This window comes from Austrofundulus limnaeus, unplaced genomic scaffold (assembly GCF_001266775.1).
Source record: "Austrofundulus limnaeus strain Quisiro unplaced genomic scaffold, Austrofundulus_limnaeus-1.0 Scaffold797, whole genome shotgun sequence".
NCBI lineage: Eukaryota > Metazoa > Chordata > Actinopteri > Cyprinodontiformes > Rivulidae > Austrofundulus > Austrofundulus limnaeus.
Window position 1 is genome coordinate 108261 of NW_013953199.1, and position 22587 is coordinate 130847.

The 22587-nt window shown below is 40.3% G+C and overlaps 2 protein-coding genes across 4 annotated transcripts in view; one reads left to right on the forward strand and one right to left on the reverse strand.

The window, feature by feature from the left end:
- The window catches only part of dennd6a (DENN/MADD domain containing 6A), a gene marked incomplete in the record, with an annotated part of 14185 nt that extends 2204 nt beyond the window's left edge, over window positions 1-11981 (forward strand). Inside the window, 17 exon segments of the mRNA XM_014028693.1 lie at window positions 771-813; window positions 3118-3230; window positions 3316-3396; window positions 3894-3999; window positions 4302-4381; window positions 4497-4556; window positions 4645-4700; window positions 6018-6140; window positions 6239-6334; window positions 6415-6509; window positions 7142-7207; window positions 7278-7342; window positions 7445-7534; window positions 7625-7788; window positions 7885-7987; window positions 10186-10260; window positions 10518-11981. Of these exon segments, the coding sequence (XP_013884147.1) occupies window positions 771-813; window positions 3118-3230; window positions 3316-3396; window positions 3894-3999; window positions 4302-4381; window positions 4497-4556; window positions 4645-4700; window positions 6018-6140; window positions 6239-6334; window positions 6415-6509; window positions 7142-7207; window positions 7278-7342; window positions 7445-7534; window positions 7625-7788; window positions 7885-7987; window positions 10186-10260; window positions 10518-10649 (1548 nt within the window).
- Window positions 11982-13999: 2018 nt separating this feature from the next.
- On the reverse strand, window positions 14000-22387 carry LOC106532590 (mucin-3A). Of its 3 annotated transcripts, none has more exons than XM_014028695.1 (6): window positions 21470-22387; window positions 19761-19992; window positions 18019-18495; window positions 17536-17816; window positions 16950-17077; window positions 14000-14465 (listed from the first exon to the last, which is right to left on the reverse strand). In XM_014028695.1, the coding sequence occupies exons 2-6, from the start codon at window positions 19846-19848 to the stop codon at window positions 14264-14266; spliced, it is 1176 nt and encodes a 391-aa protein (XP_013884149.1). In that variant the 5' UTR covers window positions 19849-19992; window positions 21470-22387; the 3' UTR covers window positions 14000-14263. The 3 variants fall into 3 exon arrangements, with proteins under 3 accessions (XP_013884149.1, XP_013884148.1, XP_013884150.1); XM_014028694.1 differs by having other exon boundaries at window positions 19761-20015; XM_014028696.1 differs by lacking the exon at window positions 21470-22387 and adding an exon at window positions 20136-21462 and having other exon boundaries at window positions 19761-20015.
- Window positions 22388-22587: the final 200 nt, after the last annotated feature.

Here is a 22587-nt window from a genome sequence, read left to right on the forward strand (position 1 = left end):
AGATAGAAGAGTTTGTTGAATCTGACGTGACATGTTCGTACGAACCCTTTGTACGAACAAAAGTAAGAGAAATTTAGGATAAGAATACGAACATGTTCTTACATGAGGCCCATTGTGTGTTTTCATGGTCCAAACCGCAGAAACAACATTTTGCAGATTATTCTGTTTCATTTTGGCGTTCTCCATGGGGGTTGTTTGTGGATGGGTTCCGGGACGAGGGTCTGGTTTTGGAACCTCGGGCTCTCGCCTCTGCTTTCTGCAGATGATCTGGTTCTGTTGGCATCTTCAGCCCATGACTGTGTACGGGGGCAGTTCTCTGGGGTGATTCATGGTTCTCCTCTGGAAGCAGGTGGAATCTGGAGTGAGTGGAGTTCAAGTGTCTTCTTCACGAGCCTCTTCTTCGTTCTTGAGGCCGTTGCTTTGGTCGGCCGGGTTAAAGAAAGAGCTGAGGTGAAAGTAATCCTTTTAGTGGCTCGTCTTTATCCCAACCCTCACCTGTGGTCAGGAGGTTTGGATCGACCTGGAAAGAACAGGATTCTGGAAACAAGCGGACAAAATGATCTTGATTCAGAACTTGCAGGAGTGATTTTATGTATCCTCTCTGACCTGGGACCACCACGGGACCCCTCAGGTGGAGCTGGAGAATGTCGTCAGGTTTTTCTCTCCTGGACCTGTTGCCTCTGTGACCYGATGAGKGGAAAGTCTCTGTCGGTGTAAATCAGCCTGGACTGAGATGTTAAATAAACGCTTCTGTTGTTGTTTTCTTTCAGAAAACAAGCATCTGCTACCTTTCCTTTCCTGACTCCAACTCAGGTGAGTTTCCCACCATTTTCAGCTCTTATTTTACGCAGCAGAACAAACAGAACCAGCCTTGATTATTTGACCGTGACGTGTTCAGCTTTAGGGTGAGGTCAGACTCTGATTGGTTCTTTCTGTGCGAGGAGCGATAGCGTTTATTTTTAGCCTTCTGTTTTTAACGTGTGACCACTCAGCCTCCTTAAAGTCTCCGAAAATACTTTTGAAAGTACTTTATTCTTTTAAAAAATTACAAAAAAAACCATGGGGTTGGTTTAATCGTACACACGTGCCAACACTGCTGTGGGGTCAGGTGTGAGTCAGGAGTGTTAGTTTCCCTTCAGGTGTGTATTTTAGTTAACTGTGAGTCAGCAGGCGGGGAGGATGAGGAACTTGCTGCCATCAGTGTGAAGACAGGATTAGGACAAAAKGCTTTCAGCGCTTCTATATATATAAAATTTACTGTAGGCGAGCGTCAAAACCAGAGACCTTCAGCTGCGGAACTGCAGCTCTCTTTCTCCCGCGGCGTCGGCTGTAATTTAGTCTCACATCTCGACGGGAGCCGACGTCGCTCGCCTGAACTCCACTTTCACAGTTTAGGAATGAAAAGTGATGCTTGATTTGTTGGATTTACCTTTCAGCTCGAGGGTCTTAAACTGAAACCGTCACGTTTGGGGCTGAAGCTGTTCAGACCGAAACAAGAAGGCAAATAAAATGAAAATTAAAGAGTTAAACTAAGATAAATGACATGCATTAAACAACTGCTCTACATTTTTATTTTATTTCTATCATCTAAAGCTCATTAAACCCTTTCTCTTAGCTACTACCATTAGGGATGCACAATAACTTATTTTAAGAACCGATACCGATAACTTTCTCTTTCTAATGGCCGATAACCGATAATAACCGATAACGTGCCAGGAGATAAGACTAGTCAAAAATGGGTAAGATCATGACATAAACAAGACCCAAAAAAAGACACTAAATTATATTATTTGCAATAAACTCTTAGCAAGCAAACATTTCTTAAAGTATATCAAACAAAATTTCTCAAATGTCCATCTTTTTAAAAAAGGCACATTTATAAAAAGACCTTCAACACTGATCTGAGATTTAAACTATAGAGAAAACAGATAATGCACTGACACAAGTTAGATTCAAATTACATTTGTTTTTATTATTATTCATAAATGATTTAAAACATTTTTCTACCTGAAACAGTGCTGAGAGTGTGAATGCATTACGACAGCACCACAGGAAGACACACAAAGTTAGCAGCAGCTCGGCATGGCTAAGTGGCTAAGGAGATAAAAGCTTCGGTCTTTTAGCGAGGGTGAACGGTCGCTTGTCATCATTTCCATCATTAAATTGCTTGAGGTCTGCGTCCTCTCTGGCAATTTGTTTGGATTTGTCCAAAGCCTCAGCAATGATTTACATAAGTCCTGATGAATTCTTGAACACTAGCTTGTTGTTGTTAGCATTTTAGCAGAACAGACTCAGTGCTGCGTTCAGGAGGTAACAGACTTTACATGTTCTCAAATTGGGAGTAGTTGTTCCTAACTTTTTATGTTTATAATTATAAAGTTTGTGTGTAACATACAGGGTTAATTAGTAAAATAATATTAATAATTCTTAAAATAACTGATTGTTTTTCAGCAAGGAGTATTCTAATTATTTTTCTGACGCTACTTGAACGTTGCTCGGGTGGGAAGAGGCTTGACCAAAAAGGATAAAAATAAAGGCGCGCACTCACCGCCGCGCTGGCAAACACATACATATAATATTATCGGTTCTGTTTGTTATGATATCGGACCGATAAGTATGACGTCATAATTTCCTGATATCGGGCTGATAACTATCGTGCACCCCTAACTACCATGTGAATATTTAGCTCAGTAGTTATAAAATAGTTTGAGTTATAGTCCCTTTTAGTGATATTTAGTCATTAAATGTGAGAGTTTGCCACACTCAGACTGAAAAGCAGAGATACTGGTCAGACCCGGCGGCGTGACGTCAGACACTTCTGCCCCTCAGGAAGTGTGTGTTTGTGTGTTACGGAGCGGAAAACCTTGAAGTCTGCCCCAGTGAGGTTTGTGTTTACGTTCCAGCTGTCTTTACCTCCGTCTCCTCACTCTCACTCCGTCTGCCAGAGGACGTTCAGAGATCACAGCGAGGTTAAACACCAGTTCATGACTCATCCAGAATGTTTTTTTTTCTTTTTCCTCTTCCTGTTTGTTAAAAAAAGGCTGTTCAGTAATAAAACACGCTGACAGCTTTGTTTGTCGGCTCATTGAACCCGAGTCGTCTCTGTGATGTTTGCAGGTTGCCTCGGCGACACGCAGTTCTGCTTCCGCTTTCGTCAGGGCTCCAACAGAAAGTCGTCGCTGGGCTGTTTCCTGGAGACCACCGATCGCGACGCGCCGCCGTGTCTGAAGGTTTGGACGCGTGACAGTGGGCAGCGTTTAAAAATAAAAATAAAAAAACAGCTGCAGTAATGAAAACTGTACGTTTGTGTTGCAGCGGGAACAAGGCCATTACTACGGCTACGTGTACTTCAGACAGGTGCGAGACAAATCCCTGAAGAGAGGATACTTCCAGAAGGTCAGTTTTATCACCTTTATTTCACTCGTTTCTGTTGGTTTGAATGTTTTCTGGCTCAGCTTTACTGTTTTAAATGAAATCTATTAAAGTCTGCAGGGTAAGTTATTTTATCTGAACAGTTTGAATTAAAAACACAAGAACAGAATGTGTCTGGAAATAATTACAGAGTGGAAACTTCATAAAAACAGCTGATAAATGTGGAGAAAGTATTTAAGTAGTTTGGTATTTACTTTTTTTCCTCTTATATAACAGTTTGTGCGTTTGTATTTTTTTAGGTTTGYCAAGAAAAAAAAAGCCAAATTTCTCTCAATTTATTGTTTTATTTGTGGTTTTTATTTTGTCTTTCTGGGTTTTTAATTATTCCTTAGATGGATCAGGGTATTTTTTTCTTTTTTTTTATCATTGRCACTAAATATTTCATATTTGATGCTGAACGGGCACTTTTATTTCTTTAAAAACTAAATTCCTCCCTCGTTTTCTCTGTATTTTTGCTCCAGTCTCTGGTTCTGATCAGTAAGCTGCCCTACGTGACGTTTTTCCACTCGCTGCTGAAGATCATGGCTCCAGAATACTTTGAGAAACAGGAACCCTGCCTGGAAGCCGGTCAGTTGGGTCACATCATTCATAAAGTACATCTGTGTCGCTGCTGAGATGTTAAAAAATACGGATATAGTTGTGTCTAGATATTCAGAAAGTCCCAGGAAGACGAGGCTACGATCAAATCTTTGCTTCAGTTTGAGTCTTTTTGCCGCTCAAAATGATGAAATTGAAGATAAAACAATAGCTGAGCACAGCTGGGAGCTTCTCGTCTGTAATATATATAATAAAAAACTTCCCAACGTCGACGTTTGACTGATACATTGTGTGTTAATGAATAAAAACACTGATCTGTGTTTATCTGACAGCTTGTAACGACATGGACCGCTGGCCCACGCCTCATCCTGGTCGAATCCTCACTCTGCCCATAATGGGTGTCGTCATCAAGGTACTCAGTAAAACTATACTTACTATAGTACTATCTGTGTACTGCCGTCAGAACTGTAAACTAACAGAAATTAGGTCAGTGTTTTGTTTTTGTTTATGTTTTTATTGTTCCGCAGGTTCGGATCCCGACCAGCTACGACAAACCAGGAACCTCCCAGCTGGTCCAGTCTGCTCAGGTGCATCAACAGCAGGAGGATTTATTGTTATATTTAGTGTATTCATTTAYTTATATCTAAAGAATAAGGTTGTGTTTCTGCTTTTCAGAGCGACAGTTCAGTGTCCATCGTTCTCCCAACCATCCATGAAGTCGACCTTTTCAGGTGAGACTTGAAGCTTTTTGTTTTTTTGTCTCCATCTGCTGTTCAGTTCTGGTACTGCTGCAGGTTCTTATGAGTCCAGACCTGCAAAACGTAGAAGATAGAAGTGAAATAAGACTGACCTGCCTTAAAACAAACTTTAAACAAGCCAAAAAAAAGCTCTCATTCCTGCTTAAATACAAGCTTAGTGCTGAATGAAGAAGGTGGACCACAGCTAAAACCTAAACATAGCATCAACCTATCTAAAAGTGTTAAAAGGATGATGAGAAGCTAAAAGTAACAAAGTGATAGATAAAGGCTAGAAGCAGCAAAAGCTTAGCTAAAACTGTCAAAAAGCTAGTTAGAAGYTAAAAGTTTCCAAAAGCTATTAAGAAGCTAAAGTTTTCAAAAGACTAATTAGAAGTTAAAGGTTGGAAAAAGCTAATTAGAAGCTAAAGTTTTCAAAAGGCTAGTTAGAAGCTAAATGTTGCAAAAAGCTAGTTAGAAGCTAAAGGTTTCAAACAGCTAGTTAGAAGCTAAAGGTTTCAAACAGCTAGTTAGAAACTAAAGGTTTCAAACAGCTAGTTAGAAGCTAAATGTTGCAAAAAAGCTAGTTAGAAGCTAAAGGTTTCAAACAGCTAGTTAGAAGCTAAAGGTTTCAAACAGCTAGTTAGAAGCTAAAGGTTGCAAAAATCTAGTTAGAAGCTAAAGGTTGCAAAAATCTAGTTAGAAGCTAAATGTTGCTAAAAGCTAGTAAGAAGCTCAAGTTTTCAAAAGGCTAGTTAGAATATAAAGGTTGGAAAAAGCTAATTAGAAGCTAAAGGTTTCAAAAGGCTAGTTAAAAGCTAAAGGTTTCAAAAGGCTAGTTAGAAGCTAAAGGTTTCCAAAAGCTAGTGGGAAGCTAAAGTTTTCAAAAGGCTAGTTAGAAGCTAAAGGTTTCAAAAATCTAGTTAGAAGCTAAATGTTGCAAAAAGCTAGCAAGAAGCTAAAGGTTTCAAACAGCTGTCACATGCAACATGTACAACTTTAATGTGTAACACATGTACAATATCTGTGTGTGTGTGCACCTCTGTTTTTCTAGGGAGAAAATATTTATTATAAAGTTTTTAAAAGAATAAAAATGACAAAAAAAAAAAACAAGTCGCAGCAGCCGTCTCCTGAATGAGCAGAAAGTTTTGACAGTTCAAATAGCACCAAGTCTGAAGAAGTCATTAGATTGCAAAATATAAAAAAACAGGAAAACAGTGTGCTGACTCAGCGTTTACACAACAATTGCTTTTATCAACATGCGTATAAAAGTCTTCCACGTTTGGACAAATCTATGAAATTCCCTCCGTCCAGGTGTTTCTACCCGGTCTTCTTCCACATCCAGATGCTCTGGGAGCTGGTGTTGTTGGGGGAGGCGCTTGTCGTCATGGCGCCGTCGCCCGCAGAGTCGTCTGAAACCGTGCTGGCGTTGGTCAGGTGATTCCGAACAACCCGTGAAGCAGGTGTTTTAAGTTTCCTGTTTTTGTTTATTTTATTCAAGGTCAAAGTTAATTTCCTGTCCTGTCTTCTTGCAGCTGCATCTCTCCGCTGCGGTACTGCAGCGACTTCAGGCCGTACTTCACCATCCACGACAGCGAGTTTAAGGAGTACACAACCAGAACGCAGGCTCCGTGAGGAAAACACCTCTTTACATTCATGGTTTCTGTCTGGACTCTGCATCTACACCCTGTCTGTTGTCTGTAACCTGCAGGCCGTCGGTCGTTCTGGGAGTGACCAATCCCTTCTTCGCTAAAACCCTGCAGCACTGGCCGCACATCATCCGCATCGGAGACATGAAGCAAGCAGGTAAACGACTTGGTCCGCCCAGGTTCAGTTTTATCAACACTCAAAAGGAAAAAAAATTGAATAGGTCCTCTGGACGGGTTCTTCTTTAATGAAACGTTTCGTCTCTCTTCCAAGAGACTTCTTCAGTCTGAGAGTTTCAGGCAAAATTCAGGCCTGAATTTTGCCTGAAACTCTCAGACTGAAGAAGTCTCTTGGAGGAGAGACGAAACGTTTCATTAAAGAAGAACCCGTCCAGAGGACCTATTCAATTTTTTTTCCTTTTGATTTTTTACCTGGATTACTGAGATGCATCAGGACATTTTATCAACACTGTTTATGAYGGAGCTTTGTTTCTGCCACCATGTCAGTTTATAAAGCAAATTTGACAGAAAACTGACATGGAAACCTCATACAAATTACTTAAGAACAAAAATGGCAAAATATATTGCAGTGTTGTATAAAGTCAAGGAGTTATTTAATGATAAAGCACTATTTATACTATGTAATGCAATAATTGTTTCACATTGGATTTATTGTATAGAAGTCTGGGGAAATGCATGTAAAACAATTACTAATCCTATTTTTATTTTACAAAAAAAGAGCCATAGGAATTATCACAAGGAAGCATTATTATCACTATTTGCTTCCCTCAGGAGAGATGACCAAGCAGACGAAAGTCAAGAAACTGAAAAACCTGAAAACTCTGGACTCTAAACCCGGTAAATACTTACTTGGTGTTTATTTATCTGTATGGTTTTTGTACGCAACATGTTTACGTGTTTATTACAGGTGTGTACACTGCTTATAAGCCATATCTTAACAAAGATGAAGAAATCATCAAGCAGCTCCAGAAGGTACCTGTGCAGACTCAGGCTTTGATTTAACCGTTCCCTTGGATTTATTTATTTATTTATTTTTATTCACGGCTCCTTGTGTTTCATGCTTTTTATTTTCAGGGGGTTCAGCAGAAGAGACCCTCAGCGGCCCAGAATGCAATTCTTCGACGTTACTTCTTAGAGCTGACTCAGAGCTTCATCATTCCTCTGGTAACACCTCCTTGTTCCCATCGAGTAAAACTTAAACTGGTTTTCTTTCAGCCACAGAAATAAAAGGAGTTGTTTTCGCGTTCTGTGCAGGAGCGATACGTTGCCAGTCTCATGCCGCTGCAGAAGTCCATCAGCCCCTGGAAGAGTCCTCCTCAGATCCGAGCCTTCAACCAGCAGGACTTCATGAAGACGTTGGAGAAGGCGGGGCCTCAGCTCACGTCCAGACTGAAAGGAGACTGGATCGGACTCTACAGGTCCCACAAGCGTCTGTGTTTTTAAGCTCAAAGGGACGAAATGTTAAAAAATAAAATAAACAAAATGGAACGATGCTTTTCCTGTTCGGGTTTCAGGCACTTTCTGAAGTCTCCCAACTTCGACGGCTGGTTCCGCAGCAGGAGAAGAGAGATGACTCAGAAACTGGAGGCTCTGCACCTGGAGGCTCTGTGTGAGGAGGTGAGGAGRAGGAGGATCAGACACACCTTTTTAATTAAACTTCCACTTGGAAATAAAATAAGAAACTTTAACAAGCATTTTCGTTATTTTATTTTATTTACTCCTAAACTCAACACATTATTGTGTCGATACGTAACAAACGGCTCGGCAGGAAAACTATTTTAGTTATTTAAGCTCTTTGTTTCCAGCAGCTCGTCACAAAGATGCTGTTTTGTTTCAAATTCTTTACTTAAATCAATAAAAAAACACTAAAGATAACACAGTTGGACAGATAATAGTATTTTAGCTTCAATAAGGAGGTTCTCAAAATGTATCAAACAACAAGATTCAAACATGAGTTTACTTAAAATGTCCAAACAAAACAATATAAAGTTATTTTAAGGTTAAATGATTATATTATTGCTCTACAGAAGCTAATGGAAACGTATTTACGTGTTCCTCTTCAAAAACTACCAATAAATATATTTTCCAGTATTTTTTCTAATTGTTTAGAGTGGTTTACTTCAAGTGTAGCCTACAGTCCAAAAGATAAATACATTAACAAAAAAGTTAATTTTGTGGACTGAGAGATGAAAAATTATATATGGTTGATGCCTTTTTATTACATTTGTGTTTATTGTGGAATTGGTCCGTCCGTTTTCTTCCTCTTCTTTGSGGTCAGGTCTCGGGGGCAGCAGCCTAAGCAGAGAGACCCAGACTTCCCTCTCTCCAACCACTTGGGCCAGCTCAGCCAGGGGAATCCCAAGGCGTTCCCAGGCCACCTGAGAAACATAGTCCCTCCAGCATGTCCTGGGTCTTCCCCTGGGTCTCCTCCCAGTGGGACGTGTCCAGAACACCTCACCAGGGAGGAGTCCAGGAGGCATCCTAACCAGATGCCCGAGCCACCTCAACTGGCTCCTCTGGACGTGGAGGAGCAGCGGCTCTACTCTGAGTCCCTCCCGGATGACTGAGCTTCTCACCCTAAGGGAGAGCCCAGACACCCTGTGAAGGAAACTCATTTCAGCCGCTTGTATCTGCGATCTCGTTCTTTCAGTCACTACCTAAAGCTTGTGACCATAGATGAGGGTAGGAACATAGACCGACCGGTAAACTGAGAGCTTTGCCTTCTGGCTCTGCTCCCGCTTCACCACGACAGACCGGTACAACACCCGCATCACTGCAGACGCGGCACCAATCCGCCTGTTGATCTCCCGCTCCATTCTTCCCTCATTCCTGAACAAGACCCCGATATACTTAAACTCCTCCACTTGAGGCAGGACCTCTTTCCTAACCCGGAGAAGGCACGCTACCGGTTTCCGGCTCAAGACCATGGTCTCAGATTTGGAGGCACTGATCCTCACCCCGGCTGCTTCACACTCGGCTGTGAACCGCTCCAGTGAGAGCTGGAGATCAGGATCTGATGAAGCCAATAGGACCACATCATCCACAAAAATCAGAGATGTGATCCTAAGGTCACCAAAACATCCCCTCAACACCTCGGCTGCGCCTTGAAATTCTGTCCATAAAAGTTATGATCAGAATCGGTGACAAAGGTCAACCTTGGTGGAGTCCAACCCTCAATGGAAATGAGTCTGACTTACTACCGGCAATGTGGACCAAGCTCTGGCATCAGTTGTACAGGGATCTAACAGCCCGTGTCAAYGGGCCTGGTACCCCATACTCCTGGAGTACCCACCACAGGAGTCCCCACGGGACACAATCGAAGTCCACAAAACAAATGTAGACTGGTTGGTTGAACTCCCATGCACCCTCCAGAACCCTTCTGAGGGTGTAGAGCTGGTCCACTGCACCACAACCAGGACCAAAACCACACTGCTCCTCCTAAATCCGAGATTTGACTATCCTCTGTCTCGGAATTGGTCTTAAATATAAGTTTAAGTGGAATTAAAAAGTCTTAAATTAAACTTRTTTTAAGCTGTAGGAACTCTGTAATAATGTCAGTGTTTGTGTTTTATTATTTATTATTATAAGTACATTTACTTTGTTACAGTACTTAAGCTTCTGTTAAGGTAGCTTTTCTTTTACTAAGTTATTTTTTGAAGTACTTTATAGACATCTGTTAATAAGCCAGTAAATCTGGTAAAGCTCAGATTTCCCAGCTTTTCGCTGGCCTTGAATGCAGCGTCACACATGTTGATCCGAGTTTTTGAAGTGAAATCAGAAAACTGTGAAAGTGACGCCTCGTTTGATGTGTGCAGGATCTTCAGCAGAGGATCCAGAAGCACACGGAGGTGGAGGCTGTGGATCTGGTCCTGAAGCTGAAAGACAAACTGGTGGGGACACACTCTCCTGTGTTGTGTTGTTGTTGTTACCGTGTTGTGTTGTTATTGTGTTGTGTTGTTACTGTGTATTGTTAATATTTTGTGTTGTGTTGTTATTATGTATTATTATTTTGTGTTGTTATTGTGTTGTGTTATTGTATTGTGTTGTTGTTGTATTGTTATTATATTGTGTTGTTATTGTATTGTTTTGTTGATGTGTTTGTGTTGTGTTGCATAGATAACACAAACGTTCCCTCCTGTCACTGCAGACTCAGGCAGAGAGGGAGCAGCTCCCGGTCCGTCCAGGCACCCTGACCAAACTGAGAGCCCACATCGAGGCCGTCATCCTGGCCTTACCGGAGGACCTGCAGGGAATCCTCCATAAGCCCCCCACGCCGTGACCTTTAACCCCCCCCCAGCCACACACACACAAACACACACCCACTACGCCAACCTGAGGCAGTCCTCCTTCTGGTTGCTGGAGGAACTGCGTCAGTTTGAGGTTTTTACTGYAGCGGCAGGGTCTGATCGAACCCCGACGTCTCCGTGGTCCTGAAGCGACAMAGCTGCGATGGGCCGGACCGGACCTGTCAGCCCACCTCTTTAAAACAAAACAAAAAGGAGCGCCGGGTGTGTTTAACACATCATGCTGTAACGACACTCAGAGCCCGTCAGACGCTGGAGGTGACCTGTGAGCAAAAAAACAAAACTAGAAACTGACCCCCGGTGACCTTTGACCCTCAACGATTTTTACTTTTTAACACCTTTAGATTCTTATTTAAACCGGCTGCTGCTCTCTGACGCAGAGTTTTCATTCGTTTTAAGGACAGGTTTTTTAAAATAAGTGCACTTCATTGTTCCCAGGACCAGTGTGCCCAACACACACACACACACACACACACACACACACACACACACACACACACACACAGTTTATGCAAACAAACTGACCGGAGCAGAACCAAGCAGTGCATTATAGTCACATTTATAAACATTAACCACCAGCAGCTCAGTAATAAGTGATAAAACTCTTGTTTCTGTGAATGTTGGCTGAGGAACAATTCTGCTTTGTCCTGAAAGTTTAATCAAGTTCAATTTTTTTTAATCTAAAGGATGAATTTAAGCATAAAGTGTTTAAACAGCTCTTCTGATGGTTCAGAGGTGAAACTCGAGGCCCGTTTTTATCATTTTTAAGAGATTTTAAAGCAAAACAGGAAAGTGGAGATCCTGGTTTATGAAATTATTTAGGAAGCAATAAGATAAAATTAAAAAATTCTGGATATATAATCAGTTATTAATTCATCATGTGTTACACTTGGATTTTTTTAAGAATTCAGTTTTTTATTTCACTGAATTCTGAAATATTTTATTTTTGTAAAGTTATTTTTGCAACAGTTATTTCCTCCTGTCTGAAACATTTTGACTGAAAAACAAACAAAAAATGAAATGTAAAATTAATTTAACTCATTTTAGGGGGAAAACCGTTTGTGCTTTGACTATAAACTGAAACAAGATTTATAAAGGGTAAAAACACTAGCTGCTCTGCTCATGTTTATTTTCTGGTTTATGAGTTTCACATGTTGAATTATGTAGAACTGACCTTGTGGACATTGCAGGTGACGTAAATAATGAAGCGTTTTCTGTAATGAGAGTAAAAACAGACGAACCTCAGGTGAAAACATGAAGAAGTGACTTTGTTACGATGTCAGTTTTCATCAAAGAGGACCCACCTGGATCTGTTCCTTCCTTCGGCTCAATCGTGACTCCAGCTTCTACGTCGTTTTCAGCAAATTCAGCCTTTGTTTACGTTGATTACAGACCCGCATTTCAGAATTTTAAATGGGAAAGTGAACAAATACAAAAACACTCTTAAACTTCGTCTGTTATAGTTCAGGACAGTGGTGGGCAGCGCTAATCCAAAAATTAGCTCCGCAATTTCTAAAGCACTTATGTAAATATTTAGGTCCGCAACCTCAAAACCACTTATGCCATAGAAAAACTAGCGGAAGCTAATTTTAAAGCACAAGTTCAATTTGACACTTACTAGCTGGCAACAATTCATATACAATATATACACAATACTGCCAACTAGCAGTGTATCTTTTAAAGCTTATTCCTACAACCGCTGATTGCTGAGGATGTGAGTTCCTGAAACAGACCTTTAGCTCCTGGTGTAAAAATTAAAAAGTTGTTGAGGATTGCTAGTTTGTCTTTTTCTTTTGTTTGTTGTAGATTTTTCATTAAAGAAGCATCTAAGTAATTTTAAAACTGTTCATTGGAAAACTGAAGCGATGCATTCTGGGAACATGATAGATTTGATTTGTGACGGGAAAGGAACGCACAGAGTACAGGAAACCATCTTCCCTTCAAAATAAAAGCTTGGATTTTAAAGTTTTCTATGTAGTTGYTCCAGTTGACCACTAGATTTCAGTCTTCATCAGCATAACATCTTTAAATCATTTCTGAGTCTCTAACCCCGTTGCTTCGACCAATTACGTCAAGTATTGAGCTCCAGCGTTTAAACTTTTTTTTTTTTTTTAAAAAGGAGCTTCAATTGTGAAGTAAAATAAATCAATACATGCAAAATTTTAGTATGGATTACAAACGTTAACTGTTTTTGCTATTGCCTTCCTGCTACGTAAGCAGACACACAGCATTGTGGGAAATGAGAACCCTGACTGAAAGTAACAGTCAGCAGGATGTATACCTTCACAATAAGTGTGTTTATCTGGGAGGGGTGCTGTTGGACAGATCACATGTGTTGCGATTCGTTGAAAGCCATACCTTCTGCTGTTCAAGATAATGATGACTGGTAGATAATTAGTTATTAGCGGTACTGCATTTTGATTTTAGAAAGCAAAATTTAAATACGCTTATGAATTATAWAAAATTAGTAAGACGGACCACTACAGCGCAAATGAAATATTTAGGTCTGCAATTAGCGGATTTGCGCTTTAGTGGGCTGGTGCCCACCACTGGTTCAGGATAAATATATTTCATGTTTTATTTCAGCTGAACATCAGTAGAAAATGTTTATCAGACGTAGCATTCAAAAAGAAAAACTAAAATAAAGGAAATTTCAAAACTACAGATCTGTTTTTCAAATTAAAATAGCGTTGATGAATTTATTTATTTCTGTTTGGATAATTTGAGTTAATTTGTTTGTATCTGGTGAAACATCAGGCTGCTCCCAGTAGAAGCTGATTTAGTTTTTCTGCTGTATATAAGTAATAAAGCGACTCCTTCGAAGCTACTTCAGACTCAAACAGAAGGTTCTGGCTCCTGCGTCGAACGAGCACGYGTCCAAAACGACACAAAAATAAAACCTCTGAAAAGGGGGCGCAGCGGCACGTTTCAGCACAAGGTTTTTATGTGGTAAAATGTAGATTTATTTTTCTTCAGTTGAGCTGAAAACTAAAATCCTCTGAAACAGTCATAGGAATCCTGCAGAGCAATAAAACTTATCTGCACATGTTCTTTTTTTAAGTTCAATTAACGTTTTAATGTATGTTTTATCAGATTTATGCATAAAAACAAAAACCGTTCAAATGACATCTGGAAGTTTTTATATTTGTAAGAGTTTTTATTCTGAGCTGTTCCTCATTCAGAGTTTTTGTACAGAAATACGTTGAATGAAAAGCCCACAAACTGTATGAGAATGTACCATATTTTGTTATTGAAACATGTCTGACTAAACAGAATTAACAAGAAGTGACTCCWGCTGTTGGTTTATTGAGCACAGACACGGAAATAATTTGATTAATTTTATTAAAAAGAACATGGAAGAAGTGAGTAGATTACATAATAAAAGTCTGTTTATCTTCATAAAAATGATGTTTAGATAAACTGGGATGGATTTCAAAATGTTAGTGAGGCTGAAGTTTCTGTGAAGCAGAAAACTCAAAAATAAACAGAACAGCTCCTTTAATCTGTTTTAATCTTAGTAAGATGTAAAGTTTGACAGATTGTCATTGTTTGAATATCTCCACAGATTATATTTTTTTATAATCTCTTCTCAGAACCATCTCTTGTGTTTCTTGCTSCTCTYCATGTTAAAAACCTTGTTGGGATGATTCTTCTCCCACTTCAGGGGAGGTTTTCGCTCCCCTCTAAGGTCCGGCAGGTTCACCAGCTGATCGTAGCTGTCCTCCATCAGGGTCTTCCCTGTGACAGAGTACGTGATGTCGGACCAGCTCAGCACCGAGCCTCGGTACGGTCTGAGAACACAAACACATGCTTTTAAATTCAATAATATTACTTTAAATGACAAAAAAGTACACGAGGTGAGAAAAAATTTTGCTTAAGATGTGAGTGAAAGAGGTATGATTCTCATCGACTAAACACACACATACTTGTTTTTGCATTAAACTAAGGACTTTGTATTGACTTCCATTCATATATGTAACTGCATTTATTCTTAACCCAAACATTTTCCATAACTAACAACATACCTCTAAATCTAACTAGTAGAGCAGCAAAAAAGTGAGAATCAGGAAAATGTCCTCAGTTCCCAAAAATGTCCTCATTTTAATAGGTTAGACATGTACGCTCACCGGCCACTGTATTAGGTACACTTGTCCAACTGTGGAATCAGCCAATCACATGGCAGCAACTCAATGAATTTAGGCATGTAGACATGTTCAAGATGATCTGCTGCACTTCAAACTGAGCATCAGAAAGAGGAAGAAATGTGATTTAAGGAACTTTGAACATGGCATGGTTGTTGGTGGCAGACAGGCTGGTCGGAGTATTTCACAAACTGCTGATCTACTGGGATTTTCACSCACAACCATCTCTAGGGTTTACTGAGAATGGTCCGAAAAAGAGAAAATATTCAGTGAGCAGAAGTTCTGTGAGTGTAAGTGTCTTGTTGATGCCAGAGGTCAGAGGATAATGGCCAGACTGGTTTGAGCTGATAGAACAGCAACTCAAATAACCACTCTTTACAACAGAGGTCTGCAGAAGAGCATCTCTGAACACACAACACATCAAACCATGAGGCGGATGGGCTACAGCAGTAGAAGACCACCAGGTACCACTCCTGCCAGCTAAGAACAGGAAACTGAGGCTACAATTCACACAGACTCACCAAAACTGGACAATAAAAGATTGAAAAACATTGCCTGGTCTGATGAGTCTCGATTTCTGCTGCGACATTCGGATGGTAGGGTCAGAATTTGGCATCAACAACATGAAAGCTTGGATCCATCCTGTCTTGTATCAACGGTTCAGACTGGTGGTGGTGGTGCAATGGTGTGAGGGATATTTTCCTGGCACACTTTGGGCCCATTAGTACCAATTGAGCATCGTGTCAACACCACAGCCTACCTGAGTATTGTTGCTGACCATGTCCATCCCTTTATGACCACAGTGTACCCATCTTCTGACCATGTCCATTCCTTTATGACCACAGTGTACCATCTTCGGACCATGTCCATTCCTTTATGACCACAGTGTACCATCTTCGGACCATGTCCATTCCTTTATGACCACAGTGTACCATCTTCGGACCATGCCCATCCCCTTATGACCACAGTGTACCATCTTCCAACAGGATAATGCTCCATGTCATAAAGAGTGAATGAATCATCTCAGACTGGTTTCTTGAAGACAATAATGAGTTCACTGTACTGGAATGGCTCCACAGTCACCAGATCTCAGTCCAATAGATCACCTTTGGGATGTGGTGGAACATAAGATTCACATCATGTGCAGCCGACAAATCTGCAGCAACTGTGTGATGCTATCATGTTAATATGGACCAGACTCTCTGGGGAATGTTTCAATTCAATTCAAAAATACTTTATTGATCCCAGAGGGAAATTTGGTAAAAGTTCCAGTATCTTGTTGAATCTATGCCACTAAGGATTAAGGCAGTTCTGAAGGCAAAAGAGGGTCCAACCCAGTAATAGCAAGGTGAACCTGGCCGGTGAGTGCATGTCCTCCCTCTGTTGAAGGAAATTAAATGATTAACTAAATGTTAGATGCAGTATTGTTTTTATACTTTCTGATCATTGCAGCCATAAGGTTTAAAACAAAGAGCTGGTGTGTGTTATCGATGTGTTCTGTCTGTAACAACAAAAGTTGGTTACATTCTACATCTGACGTAAAAGGTACCACCTCCAAGGTGGAACCAGGAAGAGAAATACATTATAAGGTCAATTAATTATTATGGAGGGGACAAAGAAGTGTTTTTGGAAGTTTAGTTTTGCAGTCTGTTAGATCAGCTTGGGACAGCTGGGCTGCTGAGAGAGATTGTAGTGTTTTCCTTGATACGAGCTCAAGGCCTTCCGCTGAGGCCTGACTACTGTGAAACTGACTGGAGTCAGAAACGAGAAGAGTCCAAGTGGGTCCTGCTACATTATTCAGAAATGCCATTTTTGAACGACACTTTTCTACATTGCAACAAAAGCAAACACACACACACACACTTTTGTATTTGCATCAAACTGAGGACATTGTTTCGACTTCTGTTCATTTTTTAACTACATTTATGTCTAACCCAGACATAGTCTGTCTATTCCTAACTCTAACATGAACCAGAACTAAATTCACATCATACCTCTAAACCTAACTAGTAAAGTGCAGTAAACCTGCAAAAAAAGTGAGAACCGAGAAAATGTCATCCCTTTGTAGGTTAAAATCATATGTCCTCACTCTGTAACAAAAACAAGTACACACACACACACAAACAGTCTTACCCGTAGACACCAGAAGTCAGGAAGTAAAAGACTTCCCTGAAGCAGAGAGGATAATCCCACACCTGGACGTCTGTCACCTGGCCTTCAAATTGTGTGAAATCAACTGTGGGCTCACCTGACCACGAATACTGAACACACACACACACACACACACACACACACACACACACACACACACACGTTAGATTTAAAGGCATCACTTCTCCTGAAAACATCAAGATGAAGCAGATTCATTTTTAACAAGTACAACACACTTTTCTCTGAAAATAGAGCTGAGGAGGCTGAAGCTGAGCTCTAAGTAAGCTACATTCTAACCAAAAGGATGCAAGATACTAGCTAAAAGCTAAAAGAGCAAAAGGCTAGCTGATGGCTCAAATAGCAAAAGTTCCTTTCAACTTCCAGCTAGCCTTTAGCTACTTTTAGTTACATTTTTTTTACATCTTTTAGATATCTTTTTGCCACTTTTARCTAGTTTCGTGCATCCTTTGGATAGCTTATTTTAACAGCTCAGCTCCGGCCCTTCAGCTGCATTTTTAACTGTACATAGTTAAATATCTGTGTTATAAAAGTCCACGGTTCTTCTCACCCTGTAAGGGATCAGTTTCCTGGTGCTCATCATGGAGTCACTGAACACCTGGGTCACAGCCTTCCTGCTGTCCACAGTGACGCAGACGCTGGTCCAGATCTTCTTTTTATTGTTAGACCAGAAGATGCGGGTCGGCATGTACAGGCTGCTGTATCTGTTGAAGGACAGCATATATGTGCCGAGTCCATCGGTACTCAGACTCATGGGGGTGCTGTACGGACTGAGGGTGAAGATGGAGRCACTCTGTGAGTCAGTGACGTACCGTAAACACACGGTCACACCTGCAGGGAGGGAAAAGATGATCGATCGTTTTATTTTTTTTCCTAAACCGTTAGCCCTCCTGCTGCCCATGGGTCAAAGTGGGCCGTTTTGACCCAATGGCAGCAGGAGGGTTAGAGTAACTGACGTATAAACAAAGACTTCCTGTTCCAATAAAACAAACCAAAGAGACTCGATTCAATCATGATTTGTGAAGGTTCTTACCTCTGGTGGGAGAAGCTGTGGTCCATGGATAGGTGGTGAATGGGGTGGTGGTGGTGTGTCTGGTGGTGGTGTGTCTGGTGGTGGTGTGTGGGGTGGTGGTGGTGTATTTGGTGGTGTTGAAATCTGAGGTTGACCTTGTTGGGTCTTCAGTGGTTGATCTTGTTGGGTCTTCAGAGGTTGAGGTTGACCTTGTTGGGTCTTCAGTGGTTGACCTTGTTGGGTCTTCAGTGGTTGACCTTGTTGGGTCTTCAGTGGTTGATCTTGTTGGGTCTTCAGTGGTAGATCTTGTTGGGTCTTCAGTGGTTGATCTTGTTGGGTCTTCAGTGGTTGATCTTGTTGGGTCTTCAGTGGTTGACCTTGTTTGAGTTTTTGATTGTGCTGTACTCATCCCTGGAGGGGGCTGATGGGGGGAGTAGAGAACCAATCCTCCTTCATAGCGAGTCAAAGTGAACATTTTCCCTTTTAAATTTTGTCCACCTGAGGCCCAAAACAAAAAACTGTCATAATGACATAAAGACATATTTATACATAATCGTTGGACAACAAAGATCCAGTCCACCTGGACAGGTCTTAATGTTGGATCGTCATTTAGTTCGTCTGATAAAAGTTTGTTGGCAAGTTTCTAATCTTGTCATTTTTGTAAAAGCTGAAATATTTTATTTATTTCCCATTTAGTTTTYTCTTTCTGCTTTTTAGGTTCGAATGACTTCAGCACACATTCAGTTATTTCAGCCATTCAAGCGTCTATAAGTTTGGCTCATTCACAAAATTTCAGCTGTGTCTTTTAGTTTTTCTTAATTTCATTTTTTTAAATGCTTGAAAATAACTATCTTCAACATAATAGCTTCATTATCAGCTTTAAGCTAATGTTTTGCTAATTTGAGTTTTAATCATTGTTTTGATTATTTCAGCTTTAATGTACACTGCTCAAAAAAAATAAAAGGGAACACTACTGCTCAAAAAAATAAAGGGAACACTACTGCTCAAAAAAACAAAAAGGGAACACTACTGCTCAAAAAAACATAAAAGGGAACATGTCTTGATGCATCTCAGTAATCCAGGTAAAAAAATCAAAGGAAAAAAAATTGTATAGGTCCTCTGGAAGAACCCGTCCAGAGGACCTATACAATTTTTTTTCCTTTGATAAAAGGGAACACTTAAAACAACGCACGCGAACTCCTGATCTTAATCAATGAAATATTCGCATTGAGTACTTTGTTCTGTACAGAGTTGAATGTGCTTCACAAAAGTTTGATCTACTTGGACTTAGCGTGCRTTGTTTAAGTGTTCCTTTAATWTTTTGAGCAGTGTATTATTTTGATCATTTGATCTTTTAACCATTATCTTGCACATTTTAGCTTTTGGCTACTGTTCTGATCATTTCAGCTTTAAGCTACTGTTTTGCTAATTTGAGCTTTTAACCATTGTTCTGCACACTTTAGCTTTTAGTGGCTGTGATTGAAAAACAACTTCAGAATGCTAAAAGTAGCATCCATGTTTAGCTAACTGTATAAACAAACAGTGAACTCAATGTGACGTCACGTCTTTTTCTGTGCATGTGGGTAATGTTAAAGGTCTAATTTGAAATATGTGAACATTCACATTAATAATTCGGGTTTTTAAATTATTATCTTAACTCAAAGCTGAGTAAGAAGATTTTAGCTGGTTTTGGACATGAAGCTTTCTGGGAGCAAGAACTTTTACTTTAAACTTGACCTTGAAGATATCTTTTAAATTCTCACCTGGTGTATAAGTTGTAGCTGGCCAATCAGCTGATCTGCAGGTCACGATGACCTTTATTGTGAAGATGAAGAGGAGCAGATTCATCATCGCCCTGATCAGGATCTCAGCAGAAGTTCTTCAGGGTGTCCTCTCTGCCTGCTTTGTTTTTCTGCTCCGTTTGTTCAGATGTCAGCAGCTCTTCTGACTTTCATTTCTCTGAGTTTCAGACTCTCCTGTTGGACTTCCTCTTCTCTGCAGACAGGGGGAAAAAAAATCTGCAAACCCATCAAAATAAAATTYAAACAAACCCCCCACAGTGGAACAAAGTAAAACAGACATTTTTAAGTTTTTTTTTTTACACAACACTTTAGTTATGTCTAGTTTTTCTATTATACCATGAAATTTCACTGCAGGTTTGTTCTCTGCACAGATTGTGGCTCAGGAAAATCACAACACGATGACTCATTTCTCCACATCAAACTGGCTCAGCTGGATTCCTCCACATATTCAGACCCAACAACAACAGAGCTCCGAATAAACTGGACTCATAAATCCATGAGAGCTGTAAACATGTTAAAACATTGTTTTAATTTGTCTGAACAACTAAAGTTTGCTCCTGTCCAGTTTTGAACTTTGTCCCTTTTAGTAACATCCCCTTTGACTCGAACACAAATCAGTGTCACTTCTGCTCAGATTAGTTTCAACATTTCAACAGCACAAATGATTAACGACCACAGGGGAGGCCTTTCTTTTGTTCCTGCTGCCAGACTTTACTCTGAGCTGGTTTTATTAACATGTCAGTTTTATTACACAACTTCAAAATGGCTTCTTGTTAGATCCTGTTCTCAAGCTGCATTTCCTCTCATCCTTAACATTATTATTATTGTTTGTATGTAAGAACTGAACATCGTCAGTTTGTGCTGTTGGTGTATTTAATAAATGCTCCTTCTTACAAGAATAAAAGCACTTATTCAAACTGTCAGAACCTTTATTAGTAAATAAATAAATCAACGGTGCCATCAGCTGTGTCACGGCTCAGGTGAGGGTTTCTGTAATCCTTGGAGGATAAGGATTTTCTGACATCAAGACCAAAAAATCCTGACATGCAGAATTTAATCAAGATTATTTCAAACTGATTTGTCTTCTTTAGTCTTCTACAGTTATTTTAATCTGTGTTTATAATCCATTAAATAACTTTACTCATTTTGTGTTTACTGCATTAAGTGAGTCGGACAGCTTTAACTACAACAAATTAAATTCAATGATTCATAAACTTTTATTCTTGAATACAGAAGATGAAACAGGATCTTAAAAAGCAAACTCTCTTTTCTGATTCTGTCAGCAGAATTTAAGCAACTCTTCCTCCTGCAGACCGGTTTCGTGTGTATTAATGCCATCTGTAAGGTTTTGTTTGGACCTATGGTTCGGACTGTATTAAATCAGACTCTTATTTTGAAACATCCTGTTGCTGAAACCGAAAGTACCACTACCAGCTAAATGACGGTGTKATGTTTGTGTCGAAACTGCCGAAGCCGAATTAAACAATTCACAAACATGTAACAGGTAGCTCAGTCAGAAGAAAGAAAAATACATGTTGAAGGGAAATTGTGAAATTTTCAGCCTGTTTTAGATGTCAAAAATACTAGATGTAGACTACAATCCTTAGATCTCAGGAGGTTAATATAATTTAATACAAAGACCCATCATAAACACAGTCCTGCACATGTACCTGGTTTTTGCTCCACTTTCCTGCTTCCTCTAATCATCTTCATCCTCCTCCTCACTGTCACGGTTTGCAGGTGAATGAACTCAAGAGCAGGCAGACKCAAAGAACTCAAAAATAAAATGATCTATTAAATAAAACAAAACGCTGAGAAGGCAGCAAAAACGTACAAAAAGTTGACATAGGGAAGCGCTGGGAGGACCGAGACAGATGGGGTAAATCCATACAATGAACCAGCAAAGTGGAGCTAAAACCACTATTTATACAAACAGGGATGAGTGGCAGCTGGAAACAGCTGGGTGATTAAAGAGTGACAACAGGTGTGAGAGAACTGACTGGAAGAGACTGAATAATCTGAGGACTAAGATGACATGACATGACAGGAACACTAGAGGGAAGCACAAGACAACAGAAAGCACACACACACACACACACACACACACACACACACACACACACACAAGACACAGATCCTTACACTCACCCTGTTCATCTATCCCTTCCTCTTCACTTCTATGACTGGCATTCACCTCCATGAATTTTCAGCTGCTAATAACAATAAAAAACACATTTTATAGCACTTCAATGCCAATAGGCCTACAACATAAGGAAAGTTGTACACACACAGAGTGATCAGACTCACTGCAATGTCATTTCATTGAAGAACAACCGTTTTGATGAAATGTGCCTTTTTCTGGTGAGTCAGTATGGACTGATTTTAATTTTTGTTGAAAAAGCAGATTAAAGATTTCTACACATATGGTGAAACATTTCTGCTAATTAGTTTGATGATCTGTGAGCCCTGAAGAYGTTGAGAAACACAACGCTCTCCTTTCATCTTCTGTTTCAAGTTGGGCCGGGCTGCTCCTACTCGCATTGAACGTTTAACTATTACACCGGCTGAGTCCGTGTAGGCGGTGCAGCCGCTGGATGCACAAATATGGCTGGATGGTGCGGCCACACCGCCCACACAGGCTCAGCCGGTGAAATAGCTAAACGTGCGGCCGCACCATCCAGCCATATCTATCCAGCGGCCGAGCCGCAGCAGTTGAGGTTGTTCTTCCATGAAGCAGCTCTGTTGTCCTCCATCCATATTTTCAGTTCCAGGCTGAGTCATTTCTACC